Source organism: Carettochelys insculpta, chromosome 21 (assembly GCF_033958435.1).
Source record: "Carettochelys insculpta isolate YL-2023 chromosome 21, ASM3395843v1, whole genome shotgun sequence".
NCBI lineage: Eukaryota > Metazoa > Chordata > Testudines > Carettochelyidae > Carettochelys > Carettochelys insculpta.
Genome location: NC_134157.1, coordinates 20,473,432 through 20,490,334, shown reverse-complemented (window position 1 = coordinate 20,490,334; position 16,903 = coordinate 20,473,432). Strand labels below are relative to the sequence as shown.

The following is a 16,903-nucleotide window of genomic DNA, read 5'->3' as shown; positions in this document are numbered from 1 at the left end:
ATTGGGTTCAGACAGGAGCAAAATCAACAAACAGCCCACTAACATAGTGTACTTTTCTAACAGTGCGTGGTTCAACAGAATTATTTTAATAGTGGTGACTTTGAAATAAACTTGTGATGTCCCTTTTGACCATGAATTTTTAATTTCATGAGCATTCATCTCCCGCCATATAATTTCCAAAGGTATGACCCTCAGCCCAGAAAGCTTGCCCACTACTGCCTTATTTCCTAGCCCCAAAATTGCCTTCCCAAATGTCAGTTTCAGCAAAGAATTCAAGGAATGAATGAGCGAGGGAGACTGAACTGTCTTCTCAGCTTGAGAGAGGTGATCCTTTTAGGGTGCAGGTATACAGGCAGCTCAAGGTGTGAAGACTTGTCCATCTATAACCTGCGCTTTGCCTGTTCTGTGAATAGGGTGCAGTGGTCTCCAGAGCAGTCAACCCAGCACCTAAACCCGGCTCAACCCTCATTGAGGGTGTCTGCACTATGCGGAAGTTCCCTAGTAGGGATGAGCAAAATTGAACAATCTTGGGTCAACAGTTGACGCCCCCCGTACTCCTCAGTATCATGAGGAGTAAGGGAGGTCAACAGGAGAGTTTCCCTCTGTGAGGACGGCCAGGTAAGTCAACTGTAGATAAGTCGATACCAGTGACGCAAGTGCTGTGGCTAGAATTGCATGTCTACAATTGACTTTAATGTCTATCGTAGACCTGGCCTCCATATTCTTTTTAAAAGATTAGAGAGGGAGAGAGAGGGAGATGTTCTGCTTCTGTGCTTGAGGCTGTGAACTGTTTGCCATGTGTGGAGGGGGAAGCATTAAGGTGAGATTTGCGTTCTGCCAACCCTGCTCACAACGTGTAATTGTCCTAATGCAAGTGTTCTCATACTTTGTGATAGCCTGACCCCCTAAAATGCTAAATGAATTCGTGTGACCCCCCCCACCCTCACTGCTCCATGAGTAAAGCTAATCATTTGATTGGGATTAGGATTGGACAAGAAATAAATACGCCAATAACGTTTGATAACTAAATTTTTTTTTGGAAATAGACAAAAAGTATCAAATTTGGAATCATATTGTTTAATGTGAAGCATGAGCTTTTTTTTGTTGCATAATGTTTGAAATCCGGGGTTCATTGTCAAGATAGCCACTCTCATTTCTCGTTCCACATTTACTTTTGATCAATATTTGCTTTTTTTAGCATCAACTTCAGAAAACCTTGACTCGCACAAATAACATGTTGCAAACAGGATCAGTATGTTCATAGCTTTCTCACTTAATTCTTTGTATTCATTTTGCACACTGATTCAAAATTCAGAGAGCGACGTTGTTGACAGTTTTATTTTTAAAGCAGTGCCAGAAGAGATATCAATGATTTGCTCCTCTTCAGTAGTAGTGAGTGTACCAGCTGTTAGTTTAGCATTGAATGGGTTCCTTATCCAATCAAATTTTTCAATATCTGTATCTGAGAAATAGTTCTTCAAGTGAAATTTTAAAGAAGAAAGGTGATTTAAAATACAGAATTTCACATCTTCACTAATGTGTGTGTTATTTTGCTTTCAATAAATTGTTTTAAAGTAGGAAACACCTAAATTTGAATTTTCCATTTTGGTATGCCATACTTCAACTTTCCTTATAAACACTTTCAATTTATCATAGAGTTCAAGATTATATTATTATTACCCGATAAAAGTTTTTATAAATTTGTAATAATTGATAAAAGAATGGAACTTCACATACACTCCAAGGACTATTAAAGTTGTTGTGGTAGTAAATACTCTGCCGCGTCAGCAGAGACACATGAATATTTGCGAAAGACGCCGAACCCAGCTGTCTGAGATCACAGGATCGGCGTTTAGATTGTCATTGGAGACTTTGGAGACACTCAAATATTTGCAAGAGAAAGGAGACCAACTATCAGTAATCATGTGATCACTGTCAATGGATTGCCAGTTCAGATGCCAGAGACACACAAATTTTTGCAAGAGAAAAACCGAATCCAGCTGCGACCCCCCTCTAAGTTGCTCGTGACCTCACTCCCTGGGACCCACAGTTTGAGAAATGCGGTCCTAATGCATTATGGCGGGTGTTTTCACCTGGCCTTGAAACATCAGGCATTGTCACAGATATGAGATGAGAGGACTGGGCAGAGTAGACCTATGATCTGATCTACAGTAGCGAAGCCCTTACTACTTCTACTACCTTTATCTGTTCCTGGAAAGAGAGAGAGAGTATTTGTGGTGTAGCTAGAGGCCAGTTCAATGGGAAATCATGTTTGCTTTTGTGAACCAGGCCGACAGGTTTTTAAAAACCTCTTGTATGGTACTTATAAAATTGTAATTTCACTGATTATCTGAGCTGACTAGCTAAGTTTGAAGCCTTGTGGTATGCTAGCTCTGCCTGTTTGTCCAAACTTCTTATTCAGAATACTCTAGGAGCAAATAAAAGAGTCTGGGCATTGTCACACACATTTTTTCCTCCGTATCATGCTTAGGGCCTGGTTAACCATGTTTCAAGCTTTGCGTTAATGTCACATATTATCCGATTATGTTAATTTGATTTTGGGTTCCACCATATCAACAAAGGAAGCAGGAAAAGGACAAAGTTGAATGAACAAAGTAGAGTGAAGAATGAAAAAGAGGCACATCATAAATAATGATGGAGATATGGAGCATTCTGAAAGTGCCGAGGAGAGGGAGGAAGGGAGGGAGGTCTCTGGATGTGTTTTTGGGGAGCTGAAAGAGAGACCTCAGCACGCTTTGCAGAAAAGATACTTTGTGGGTTGCTGGAACTGCAGTGCTATACAAACTTTCCAGATGGCTAAAGGAAATGTACTGGTGAGCAAAGGCATTTATAAAGATTAAAGGTGAAACTTCTGAACTGTTTAAGCTGAAAGCTTGAGAGTCGCTATGCTAAAACACACAGTCTACAGTCATGGCATGAACCAGCAGCAGAGGATCATGTTTCCCAACTCTTTCAAGCCAAGAGTTTCATGCATTAGCACATCGTATCAGAAAAATTTCATAAGCGCATCAGGTCAGTCTCCAATATGTTAACAGATGAGATCTGAGACAGCTCCTCATGTAAACCCAAGCAATGAATTGAGAGTCTATATGTGTATTTGCTTTCTGGTCCTTAGTTCCCTGCTTGTCACTGCATACAAGTTTTATTATTAGGGTTTGAAATCAGTGAGACTTGCACATTGCCTACATTTAATTTCCCAAGAAGAGCGTGGAAAGTTTCTGTAAGTCATTTCAGGGCCCCACGTAGGAAACATCACACTGTACTTTCTCTTAACAGGTATCACATCTGGGGCTCCTTGATTGAAAATACCTATTATGCTAGAAAGAAGAATAATTGTCTTTGCAGTGTAGCTTGGGAAATCTCTAGATCTGCAGTTTATCATACAGTGGACAGCAAAAAGTAATATCAGTTCTTTAGTCCTAAGTTTCTGAATGTTTTTCCCTGTTCTTTTTTTTTTAAAGTTTGAGAACTCTACAGAGATACACAGAAATGTTTTTCAAGTCTTTCTCCATATAATAGAATTAAGGCTGATATCCTCCCTTCTGTTTTTTAAAAAAAAAAAGAAAAAAAAAACAAAAAAACCCCACACAAAACAAACAGTCAGCTTTATTGCTGGTTTGAAGGCTATTAGAATATAACAAGAGAAATACATTGACTATATGAGAGGTGCAGTGTTGCTGGTTCTTTGTATTGCAGTAACATGAGCTACCATTTGATTCTTGTCCGGTATACTCTGGAAGAATTTTTCTGTCTGGGCACCCAGGGGGAGTTGGGGGCAAGCACTGGAGAACTAACAACACTTGTGTGGTTCATCCTGTGCCCTCTTTGCAAAGTGGGTGGGCAGGTTATCAGCCTAAATAAAAGCATCATCTGCCTTCAGCCTACCTTAGGGTGGACCAGCTAGCTCAAGCTGAATGTACCACTAAACTGGGGCCAGAGGTTTTTGTGTGTGAATTGGAGGGTGGCTTAGGTACAACACCTAGGTAAAAGCAAGTCAAAAATTCTGCAGTGAAGACATATTCTTAAGGTCAGTGGACTTCTCTGATCTTTAGAGCAGGGCTTTAGTTTCCTTAAGACCTACTTAACCCACTCAAACTATGTGGAAGTGAAATGGAGTCAATACTATGCCTTTCCCCCAGCTCTTTGGCAATGGTCTCAAGTTGCAGTGGGAGAGGTATAGGTTGGAAAAACTGTTTCACTAGGAGGATGATATAGCACTGGAATGAGTTGCTTAGGGAGGAGATGGATTCTCCATCCTTAGAAGTTTTTAAGGTGAGGCTTGATTTAGTTGAGGTTGGACTAGATGACCTCCTGAGGTCTCTTCCAACCTTATCCCCTGTGGTCTATTACTTCCTGAGGCTGCTTGATGCTTTGGAAGTGTGGCCATAGAAAGTCTCAGAAAGACTACATGAGGGAAAGGGATTCTAAGTTTCTGCTGGTATACTGCTTCTGAATTTGCCTCTGCAGGGCTCAGGGGCTTACCTGAGGCCTCCCAGTAAGTTTGTTCCAGAAACAGTGGTTGAGAGTGCAACTCTTATTAGCTAGCTCCAACGTGATTCAGTGGATTGGAAGCACCTCAGGCAAGTCACTTCCCCAGACGTCAGTTTTCAGTGAAATGGGGGTCATGTTACCTTCAGTAAACTCTTTCATAAGTGGCATTCTACTATAGAGGAACTCTCAAATAACCGGCATTTTAACCATACGCAAACTTTAGTTACATTTTCCAAATGTACAGTATTGTGAAAGTAAATATAAATAAATGCAGCAAATACAGTATAAATTTACAGAGTACAATACTGCTGATGTTGGTAAATAAAGTACTCTGCAAATATTTTTGATTGTTTCTTAGTATCTAATCTTGTTTTGCTTTAGTGTTATGCATCGCTAAGTATACCTCTGTTACCCAGAATATTTGACTATCTGGCAACCTCCCAGTCCTGTGGCTGCAGGATATGAAAGAGTTTACTGTACATGCATAAAGAGATTGTATTTCACAGAGTCCTGGGTAAAGAAATGTCATGATTTGAGCACTGTACCCAGAATGTTGTCCTCTTACTCTAATGACAGAAGCACACATGTGAAGGCAACTCATTGAAGGACCAAAAACGGGCACGCCCAGAAGGACCATCAAAGGAAAAGGTAGGTAACACCCGAAAGATTATTGTTTTGTTTTTTGTTCTGTTCCTTCAAGTACCAGCTCTTCACTTTGCTGACCTACGCAACTTCCCAGCATCTCCATGTGGCAACAGTAGCTGGGAGAGGACTGGGTTCTAACCTCAGATCCTTGGTGTGATAGAAGAGGGATCACCCTTCACGGCTTGTTGCAAGGCACACTCCTCCTCTGTTCTTTTCTGGGAAGAGCAGAGTGAAGGATATGGAGTCATTGGGCATGGGGTCTTGAATTCTTTGTAACAAGCTTCTTTAATATGGAGGGAGTGTTATTCATGAGTTTTGGTTTTATTATATTCTATTAATTTTTAGTCTGTATTGTACTGAGACTTGACTGGGAATCTTTGTGCTAGTGTTGATATTTATGCTTGTGTTTTTGGTGTGTACAGCAGGTAGGGCTTGCAAAGGCACTTGACTGCATGCAAGTCTGCCTTGGGGGCAATCCAGCATCCTCCCTCTTGCTCTGTGTGCTAATGGATTTCCTAGGTTTGAGTGCTGCAGAAAGTGGCCTTTCAGAGGGATACAGAAAACCAGCATTGCTTAGCAAGTAGCATTACTGTACAGAGCTTGCTGGATAGACCATTGTTACACGCATACCCCATAGAATATAATTACTGTCAGTGTGGGCTGGATTTGATCTTGGCTATGCTCTCAATCCCACCTGCTCACATGTCAGGACACTGGTGACTGGAGATGGAAACCAGGCCTCACACATGGCAGTGCATGACAACATCATTTGTTCAGTAGCTCAAGATTTGGTGATTTATCCTGCAGCTTCTAAATCAATTACCTTTGCTTGTGCCATACAGGGTGGGAATGACCCCTCTGTGGGATTGCTCCATAGAGTTCGGTGGAACAACCCTAACTTACACAAACTGAGGTCTGGCCCAGGGGATTGTAATAAATAATTAAACCCTTGAAACTGGTACTTACTATTCTGTGGCTGTTGTTTTTAACAGGACCATTCAATGCCACTGAACAGCAAAGACAGTTGTCGGTTTTCTGAGATTGGCTGTTCATTTAAGGTGAGTAAAACTGTCAGCTCCTATTCCAGAAGGTCTCCAGTAAAGTACAGTCTCTACAGTCTAGCTGTTGGCACAAACCAGCCTAGGCGCTAAACTAAGTATGGCTTTACTGGATGTGGTTGGTGTTTTGTTCGCAGTTTTCGTGGAGGAGTGGGGATAAGATTTAAACCCTTCTGGGAAAAAAAGAAGGGAAGAGTGTGGAACTACTTTTTGACTGTAACAATTCATAGGTGTGAAATTCAGCCGGAGACGTGTTTCCCCCTGCAGTGTTTGTTCCACTCAGCTTAAACAGGATAGTTCTATAATTATTATAATTCTACAGATATATGAGGTTTAATATTATGTCTCTGCAATGTAACTGTCCCCCCCACAGCATTAACTGTTTCTAAAATCTGCTTTGGATTTTAACATATTTTTACTGCCTTACAAATAGATTGGTCTCATATGTTTTGTGTGCAATGCATTTGTTAAATACTGATCAACCTGAGAATCTAGCTGCTTATTTGTGTAGCACATTGGAAAGTGGAGGGATTTAAACAACTGCTTTCTTGTTAATGTAACTGGGCAGGTTGTTTTTGTCTTTAGCCATGTTTCCTTTGAAGTCCTATACTATGGAGTCAGGCCTGTCCCCTGAAGGCCTGACATCAGTTTATCCTCCCATGAAGCTGATGCAAGTTTTGCCTGAATAAAGGCAAAAGGAGGATATGCTCTAAATTAGTTACTTTAGTTGCAGTGACATCATCCTCTCCTCCCAATAGGGAAGCAAAGAGAAGACAAAAGAGCATGAAAAGACTGCAGTGGGGACCCACTTACTGATGCTGCTGCAGCATATAAAACAACTGAAGACAAGTTTGTGGCCTACTGGTGGAGCTGCAAATGGCATTATCCCCCGCTTAGCCACAGCAGAGTCTAAAGGGAAAGGTTTGGAACGAAGAATCTCTGATCTCCAGATCCAAGGGGCTCTGGAAGTCAGTGGAGATCTGGAAGTGGACTGTTTTCCTGGCTCATCTGTTTGTGAGGAAGAGTCAATTCAGCAATGGCTTGTAAGGGAGAAAGTGATTTCTGAGCTGGAAGACAAGTTGCATGTGTTTGAGAACATTGTGGCGGTGCTCAACAAGGAGGTGGAAACCTCTAATCTTGAGATCGCAGGCTTTCAGAGGCAGAGTGGACTTGATCAAGATATGATACAAAGCCTGGAAAAGAAGGTAAATGTTGATCATGACCCTGTGTCTTCGTACAGCCTGAATAGTTAGTATATATGAACAAAAATCTTGGAGGGTGCAGATCTGTGGTCCAGACACCAGAGTGGAAGCCAGGAACACTTGAGTTCTAATCCCATCTCCAAAATTCCTGGTATAGCTTTGGACAAGTTTTCATATCTGACAGTCTTTATTTTTATTTAAAAAAAAAAGCGGAGGGGGGAGGAGGAGCTTGTACTCAGCCGGCTCTCTGGCCCACAACCCTAGCCAATCCTGCAGCTGGGGCTGCCAAGGTGCCAGTACCCAGTACCAGCACAACAAAGATACGTTGGTCTCTCAAGCAGCAACAAAGGGTCCTGTGGCACCTTATAGACTAACAAAAGTTTTGAGCATGAGCTTTCGTGAGCACAGACTCACTTCATCAGATGAGTCTGTGCTCACGAAAGCTCATGCTCAAAACTTTTGTTAGTCTATAAGGTGCCACAGGACCCTTCGTTACTGTTACAGATCCAGACTAACACGGCTACCCCTCCGATACTTGGCCTCTCAAGTAGATCTTTGAACACATATTTAGGCACCTAAAAGATGTGGTGAATTATGGGCATTCAGCACTTCTTGGATTCAGATCATAAGAGAGCAAGGCATTTATACTCGCATGTACAGTGTGATCCTCCTAAACCAATATTGTGTATTCATCAAGGTGGTTTTGCCTTCTATAACAATTAAGCTCAGGTTTAAACAAAACAAAAAAACAAAAATACCACACAAGCACACTTGACACTCTGTAGCGTGAGGGCACTGGTGACAGCACATGCCCTATTGAATTGCCTCTGCAGCAGAAGGTCCTGTAGAGGCAATGGAGAGGGTTTGAACAGGAATTTATTTTTTCAGATTACAGAGTTGCACCAATGTCTGAGAGAGAAAGATGCAGCCCTGAGCAAACTCCATAAGTGTTTCCAGTCTTTCGAACAAGCGTCCTACGATGGAGTCTTTTTATGGAAAATTACAGATGTTAACAGAAAGTACCATGATTCTGTGACTGGAAGGATAGTCAGTTTGTATTCTCCAGGTAAGAAACATCAAGTGTACATGCGCTAGCAAAATCAATCTCTTGAAAAGCCAGCTGATATCTCAAGTGATATTTCCATCTGCTCCTTTGACTTGAGGGTTCTTTAAAGTAGAGTCTAGAGTTAAAATACTGTTTATAAAAGGGTGCAAGGCAGCTTCTGCTCTGAAGTTATTGTTTGACCCTTTCTACCTCAGGATTGTCAGGGAAGGGTGCCCAAAAGTCAAAATACACTGCCAAGTGGCTAATCCAAGCAGGCTTGTTTGATGCTGGGAGCTGTGCAGCCTGTGTGGATGTCCAGCCACCCTTCAGAGGCTGCCTCAGTGTAGTGTCTGATTTTAGCTGAACTTTAAGATGCCAGTATGCTGACCTTCTCTAGCATACCTACAATGATTTCTGCACTCATGTTTTTTCCTGTTAGTCAGAGCAGTGCATGTGTGGAAATAATAAAAAAAAAAATCCCTCTGCAAAAAATTGCTCTTTACACTGCGAGCACAAATAGTAGCAGTGGGAAGGAAACAGTTTGAATTACAGCCACAAATCAATGACTCAAGGATACAAATTTTGGTATCTGTGCTGGCAAAAGAAAGGTGGGTGGAATTTTGTGGGCCCCATTTGGACCTGTACAAAGGACAGGCACAGACTAGCCCAGCTGAAAAACTTAGCCTAGAAGTACCTAATGCAGAAGATAAAAGAGTAAAGCATAATATATACGGTGGGGGATCTGATGTCCTTAACTGAGCATCTTCGTAGTGGTTGTGAAACATATTCCATATAGCCTGGTATCGCCCGTGATTGTGTTGCTGCACTGTTTGTTGTACCCGTACATGGCTTTCATTTCAGTTTATTTGCCCTCTAACTGCTGCTAGTTACAGTGACATCTGCTGGATCTGCCTTGTTTCATCCCTAGTAAAGTGATTTGATGTCACAGTGAGAGTGCCTCGAGTGGCTACTGCAGTCGTTCTCGCTGATTAGATAAAACATGCTTTTGCAGGTAATTACAGATCAGCTGCAACAATGTCTGAGTCATTAAAAGAGCTTCTCCCACTGGACCTTCAATGTTTTTAATCTGCCCTCCCCAGCATACTGGTCACAGAGCACCTGTTGTATTTTTGCCCTTTTGAATTTGTGAGAGCCATTAGGAAATTGTTGGCAGGTTCTGGCATAACTAATCACAAGTTCTAATTTTCAGTTTTCTACACTGCAAAATATGGCTACAAAGTCTGCCTGAGGATTTATCTGAATGGTGATGGATCAGGGAAAGGAACACACGTCTCTCTCTTCTTCGTGGTCATGAAAGGGGAGTATGATGCATTGCTTCCATGGCCTTTTAAACACAAGGTAAAAAGAGCAGACTTCTCTTGTTCATAATGCTGAGAGGCTTTCCCCTTTCTTCTGCAGTGAAATAGCACTGCTTTTTTCCTGCTGAATAGAACATAAGAGTAAACAGCCTTCCAACGTGATCCCACATTATAAGCCCAATCCAGCTCCCACAGATGTCCAGCAAAGGTTTTTAACTGAGTTCAGTGGATGTGCAATATTGCTCCATTCCCCTCTCTGATCACCAGAAGCCATGCTCTAATCTAGGGGCATAAGTCAGCTTTAAACAGGCTGGGATGGTACATGAAGGGATATGCTCCTATTGAGATTTCATATTTCAGCTCTGTAACATATGCAGGAAACCAGAATCTTAAATATATTTTGATGCTCTGGATTTACTATAGCTAAACCTTTGTCTGTGATCTACTGAAAGCCTATTATTATAATTTCTATATCACCATATACCGAGATAGTACAGAATTTAGAAAGGAAGTATCACCTACTGGTTAAAGCAAGGGAGTTCTGCAGGAGATCTGCAGTCTGTTTGCATCTGTGCCTAGACTCCTTTGGGTTATCTTTGACAAGTTCCTTATCTACTCTGTCTGGTTTCTGCAGGTGCACATGTAGCCTGATTATAAGCCACAATAAATTAATGGGAAGAGAGAAAAAGTTTAATGAGATTCCAATCCCTGTTCTAAAATTGACTGTGATGTAGCAATAGTTCTGTAAGCCCATCAAATAGCCACCGTATCTGCCAACCAACTAAAGAGAGCAACGAATCAAAGTTCAGTATAGTTTGTTTCCCTATTGTGTTTTTCTATTTCAAGCTAAATGCCGGTAAATTAATAGATGTAATAATGAGCAGGGAAAATTCTACACTGATATTTATTTTTTTCATCCCTCCTGCACGTTTGCATACTGCAACTTGAGCTGTCTAGTTCGAGCCAGACCACAATAATAGAGTTAATGTAATAGCTTAGCAAAACTCATGGGTTATTGTTTAAATTGTCAGGACAGAGAGGGAGAGAGAAAACTTTGCACTGTGTAATTCTCCACCTAGACAGAATTTTTTTATTTTATATTATTTTACAAGTGGCAAAGTTGCAAACATTTGATCTGGGAGCCATTATAATCTTCCTGTTCTCATTAGCTGACCTTGCCGGCTGATAAACATTAATTTTAGTTTGTGTTTAGTTTTTGATAGAGCATCCAGCTGTTTTTTGCAGCCTGTTTGCAGTTATCAAAATGCACAGGATCTTAATGCTTTTTGTCTTTGTTTTTTGTTGGTTTGTTTCGAAATGCAAGGAAGCATTAATACTCCTTTCTTCCCACAATTATTTTTCAGGTCACATTTATGATGCTTGACCAAAACAACAGAGAGCATGTGATTGATGCTTTTCGTCCAGATCTGGCTTCTGCTTCATTTCAAAGACCAGTGAGCGACATGAATGTTGCAAGTGGCTGTCCCATGTTCCTCCCTTTGTGCAAATTACAGTCCCCCAAATATGCCTATGTCAAAGACGACACACTTTTCCTTAAGTGCATTGTAGAAACAAATTCATAAATCCTGGGATGAGAGCACTTGCCAATACACTCATGCAACCGCTTCAAAGACTATCCCTTAGGTTATCTCTGGCAAGTCCTTTACTTACTCCTTGTGTGTATTTTCATGCCCACACAAAATATAGTGAGTCAGATCCTGCAGCTCCACTGAAGTCATCTCTACCAGCTGCAGATCTACCCATTGTGTTTACTTTTTTCCATAGTATGAGGCACATTGCCTTATGCCACCAAGTGTCCAGGAGTGTGTTGTTGCAAATTTCCAAAATAGTGTTGTTGTTTTTTTTAAAAAAAATATAACCTGTTGATACTCTTAAGTTCCAAACTGAGGGACAGATTCTAGTCAGTCCCAGCACAGGCTCATGTGTGGGGTTGGTAGAAGGAGCAAGTCTCTTCTTCTTTCCTATGCCTACCCTTTTCTCCCTCCCCCTACATACACACACATTGAAAGGGCTGGCCAGATTCCTGATGAAGCAGTGTCCCTGCTCCTTTCCAGTGCTCCTGTGGTTGTCAGATTTCTGGAAAGGAAAGGGTGAAGGTTTAGCCTTAACTTGGCCACCTTTGTAGAGAAATGAATATGCTGCATCCTCTCCAAAGATATGTATTCTCTCCATCATTGCATGGGGATTCAGATTTGTCCATCAGTCTCTCACACACAGATGCATGCATCAGCTAGCATAAATGGATGTGTTAACTTTGAAAACACTGGATTTTGGCTGAATTTTCATAAATTGAATTCTATACACTGGATTATGTGATATGGGTATTTTTCTTATAGACTGTATAAATATTCTTGCACATTAGCCATGCGATTGTCGGGTTCAGCCAGATTTTATTGTGTCTATGATTCATTACGGTGCATCATGTGAATACACCTTTGCTCTTACTAAAGGGAGGCGCTTGACTCTAGTAGGTGAGCCGGGGGAGTTGTGAGCTTCAATACATTTCTACTTGGATCAAGAACCCTACATCCCTTAGTTCAAGCAGCAGATAAGTCATGTATATGAGTATTTTAAGTGTCTGATCACTTTCTAAAACTCCCAGGGCAAGTGAATTTATTGTATTGTATTTATTTATTTTGTCTTTTTTTCTTTATTTTTTTCTTGTGCTCTGATCATAGGAAATTCCTCTGGGTCACAGTAACTTTTAAAATGTTGCAGTGGAAATATTCACTAGAAAACTTTGGGGCATTTATTTTTCTAACTAAAGCAAAGGAATAAATAAAAAAGCTGGAGAGGCTGGAAACTGTTATATATAATATGTTTATGAAATACAACCCTTTATCCCAAAGAGAAAGTTACAAGCTTCCATTTTATCTCTAGCCCAGTCTTTCTCCATCTGTGCTCCCCTAACCTCATGGCCTCTTTGTCATCTGCTTTCCCCTCTTATGGGCCGTTCTGGATGGAATCAGTGCAGTTCTTTTTACTTTTTAAGTCCCTGAACATCTAGCCAAAATCATGCTACCATTGCAACCTGTTTATCAGAGATGCTACTTACCACATGTAACTTGTCAGGGAGAAGTGTAGGTTGCAAAGAGATTCCATCAGAATACTTGCTGGACCTTTTAAAAGTCTATAGTCTGATGTGCTTTGGCGCTTTGATTTCTATAGTCTATTCAACGATCTATGGTCCTCTTAACAAACATTTCTAACACGCATCGGAGTGGAGACAGTGCTGCTTTCAGAGCTGGTAAGCTGGAGAGCAGTAGCGTCTGGCCAGGAGCCCAACTCTGAAGGCAGAGGCAGCAGCAGCAGTGCAGAAGGGTGGCATTTTACAATACTCCCACTGTTACCTTACACTGTTGCGTGCAGAGCTGGGCCCTTGGTCAGCAATCTCCCCTCTAAGGGCACTGAGCTCTGAAGACAGTGGCGTGGAAGTAAGGGTGGTATACTATGGTGTTGCCACCTTTTACTTCTGTGCTGCAGCTGGCAGGATGCTGCCTTAAGAACTGGGTGTCCAGCCCACATTTGTTGCTGTCTGGCCACCCAGATCTGAAGGCTGCACAGAAGTAAGGATGGTGATACCGCCACCCTCACTTCCCCTGAAATAACCTTGTGACTCCACTGCAACTCCCTTTTGTGTCACAATTGTCAGCTTGAGAGAGGCTGTCTGCCCCCATGAAACCTGCATAGTATAGGGTAAAAGCACACCAAAGACTTGATGTCACAGGCCTTGAAAGGCTTTTCATGGCTCTGAGCTTGGTAAGGCCCTACTCATACTCTGTCTTGAAGTGCTTTAATCTACTAAATACTAATTTGTCTGTGGAACTAAATCACTAGATTAATTGATCAATCCCTGACAACTTCCAAGCATATGGACTTTAAAATACCACCTGTAAGTGCTGAATTTTTGGTAGTGCTTAAGAAGATGACAGAAGTGTGGCAGAAAAAATAGTTTTGAATTGTAATTAAAATAGCTTGTGTTAATATCCTGAGGAAAATTTTAGCCATTTATTTTTATATAAATGGATATTAAAATTAACTTCTTACAGAAGATGGTTATCAGATAATTCAGATGCAAAACAAAATATTTAAAAGGATATTATCAGCATCCTAACATGTGAGTTGGGGCAGGAAAAGAGCACAGAGTTCATAATACAGCCCCCAATCCTGAATTACATCATTTTTCTGAATTAGATCAACTTGCAAGATCAGGGTCCAGGAGAGTGAAAAGGTTTCATTAAATTGTTGTATTCATTTTAATCAGTGAAAGATTCCTTCATGCTAAACTGTTTCCCACGAAGTTCTGGATGCCCAAGTAGCCCAGTGCTGTAGCTGACTCATGACAAGCAGTGAAATTATTACTTTCCTTTTATTGTGCAAGTTGAGTGAAATGCAAACCATAGCTAAACCTGCAGCAGAAATTATGAAAAGTCCTTTTACTGTTAATAATCTAAAGTGTTTTTGCTGGCCTAAGGGTGGATTTTTCAAATCCCTGTGTTTACATCTTGAGAGTACACTTTTCAGTAATTAGTTGTGATGAAATATCAAATTTCCAAAAACTACAGACAGGTAACTATCGGTCCAAGCTAAGTTACAGAGGAGTTGGGTGCGTTCTCTCTCTTCTAGGTTTAATATTTCAGAAACATGTTTAAAATGTACTTTGATGAGCAGAAAAGGTATTTTCCTATAATGTCAGTCCATATGAGCACTGTGAGAGTATATGAAAAAAATTACTCTTTGTAATTACCTGTGTAATTTTAGAGAGTGGAGTTTTTACATCATCCATCTGTATTTTCATGCTGCTTATTTATTTCCTAAATAAAGCTAATTAATCTTAAAAATGTGAGTTGGTTTAAAAAATGGGCGAGTTTGTAGCAGTTTGTTTACAGACCCAGCTATTTTTTCTGTGGTGGTACAGGTTGAACCTCCCTAGCCCAGCACCCTGGGGACCTGACTAGTGCCAAGTGCGAAAATTTGTCGTGGGAGGTCGATATTGTCTAGCAACATTACCAACACTTCCACTGCTTACTGGGGTCTTTAAAGGCATTTAGGGGTGAATTGCAACTAAATAACAGCACAAAACACTGAGAGCTAGGACTGGCGGCTGGAAACAAACTTTACGGCTACACCCATGATAAGTGGTTGTCTGGCTAGCTAAAATCAGGCCAGATTATGGATGTTACGAAGTGAGAGAGTGCTGGACTAGAGAGCTTTAACCTGTGGCACCAACTGGCTTTCACCAAAGTGAGGCCACTGCACAGATAGTGAACAGATAGTCTCATCCTGAAGAGCTTAACATCTAAATGCTCCAGACATGTAGTGGGAGAAAGGAAGTGTTAATTCCCTTTTACGGGTGGGGAATTGAGACACAAAGAGATAAAGTGACGTGTTCAGATTCACACAGGACGTTGGGGCAGAGTTGAGAATTGAAACCCAAGAGATGTCCAGAGTCCTATTCCAGTATTTTAATGACTAGGCTCTCATTTTCTCTCTGCTGGATATTGATGGACCGTAGGGTATTGTCCAATATGGAACATTTTTATTGGATGTTGAATCATATTGGATACATTTAAATATTAGAAATGTTTTGTGTCTTTCTAAGCTAATATAATTCTAGGAAAGCTACAAAGGATCCTATGTTGCTTCTGTCTCCGTTTCATTCAGCAGTGTGAGGGGAACCTGCTTCAGCCAGGACTGTGTACACACCTCCACATGTTCCCCTGGCCGGTTTGGTGGATGGGGATTAATCCACAGGAATGTAGATATATGCAGTACCCTCTCCAGCTCCAAGGAGCCAGCATCCTGGAGAGGGGCATCTCTGTAGGAGGGGAAAGCGTGCTGCATGGATGTCCCTTTCTCCTCCTACACACCTCCTACCTAGATCGGTGGTTCCCAGCCTTTTCAGTAACATGGCACATGTTAAACAATTCTACCACACACCAGCTCCTTCAGGCTTCCGCCCTCCCTCCCTCCCCCTTGCCACATCAGGGAGGGGAGGCAAGCTGCCCATCAGCCCATTCAGGCTGTGAAGCAGCTTTTCAGCTGCCTCCCAGTGCAAATGGGCCTCCAGGGGGAAGGGGGACAGCGGCATTTCCCCTTGTGGCAGCTTTACAAAGACCAACCCTGTGCCTGCTGAGACTCAGGCATTCTCGGTGCTTGAGTCCCAGCTGGCGCAGGATCAGTTTCCTCCCACGGTGGCTCTTGTAGAACTGCAGAGAAGGGAAATTGATGAACCCTGCACCAGCTGGGACTCAGGCAGCCTTCCTACTTGAGCCCTAGCTGGTTTGGAGTCGTCAATTTCCCCCTGGGGGGGGTCTCTGCAAAGAGCTGTGGTGAGAGGAAATGACAAAACTTCAGGGCATGCTTGAACAGTTCTTATGGCACACCCATTGAAAACCACCATCTAGATTGAAGGCCCTGGCCACATAGGAGAGCAGGAGGCACACAAATAATTACTTAGGCAAATATCCTTTCCCACCCCAGAAGTGTTGCTTTCTCCTGGTTGAACTGAGAGGAGAAGCTAATTCAGCGAGAGATCTGCCTGGAGGAATACTGGAGGGTTTGACTTTACTGGGATATTTGAACAACCTCCTTGCTACTGCTACAGCCTGAAGGGGTGATAGGAGCAGACGGGATGGGAAAGCAGTTGATCCCACAAGAATTACTGCAGAGTAAGATAATAGCAGAGCTCTGCTCCGTTGCCATGGGAGTCAGAGTTTCTCCCTACCTGTGTAAGCCTTCCTTTGCCCTAACTAATTAGGGATATACTTCTCCCCCAGGGCTTTTTAATTAGCTGCTCTTGATGCTTTTAATGTAGAGTTGGCATTTATTTCTCAGGAAGGGTATGATGCCGGTGTACTGGTCTTTTTTTATTCCCTTTTTAAATATGTCCCCTGTACAGCTGTCAGTATAAAAAGCAACAGCAAGGTGACGTGCGTGTGGGTGCATGAGACAAAATAGGCTTGAAAGGGCAGAGAATGAATGACTTCTTGGAATCTCTGTGCCTTTGCCTCCTGTGAGTTTAGTATTAAAAAATTATATTGATTTTCCAAAGCACATAAACGTGTTCCATTAATGTGAGACTCTGAGAATTACTTCTGA

General features: G+C 41.7%; 1 protein-coding gene across 1 annotated transcript in view; it reads left to right on the top strand.

Annotated features, from left to right (window-relative positions):
* The window catches only part of TRAF1 (TNF receptor associated factor 1), a 40,633-nt gene extending 26,003 nt beyond the window's left edge, over positions 1-14,630 (top strand). Inside the window, exons 6-11 of the mRNA XM_075015374.1 lie at positions 5,089-5,160; positions 6,150-6,215; positions 6,974-7,420; positions 8,306-8,483; positions 9,673-9,821; positions 11,146-14,630. Of these exons, the coding sequence (XP_074871475.1) occupies positions 5,089-5,160; positions 6,150-6,215; positions 6,974-7,420; positions 8,306-8,483; positions 9,673-9,821; positions 11,146-11,364 (1,131 nt within the window). The 3' untranslated portion in view covers positions 11,365-14,630. The remainder of the gene's footprint in view (positions 1-5,088; positions 5,161-6,149; positions 6,216-6,973; positions 7,421-8,305; positions 8,484-9,672; positions 9,822-11,145) is intronic.
* The last annotated feature ends 2,273 nt before the right edge of the window (positions 14,631-16,903 follow it).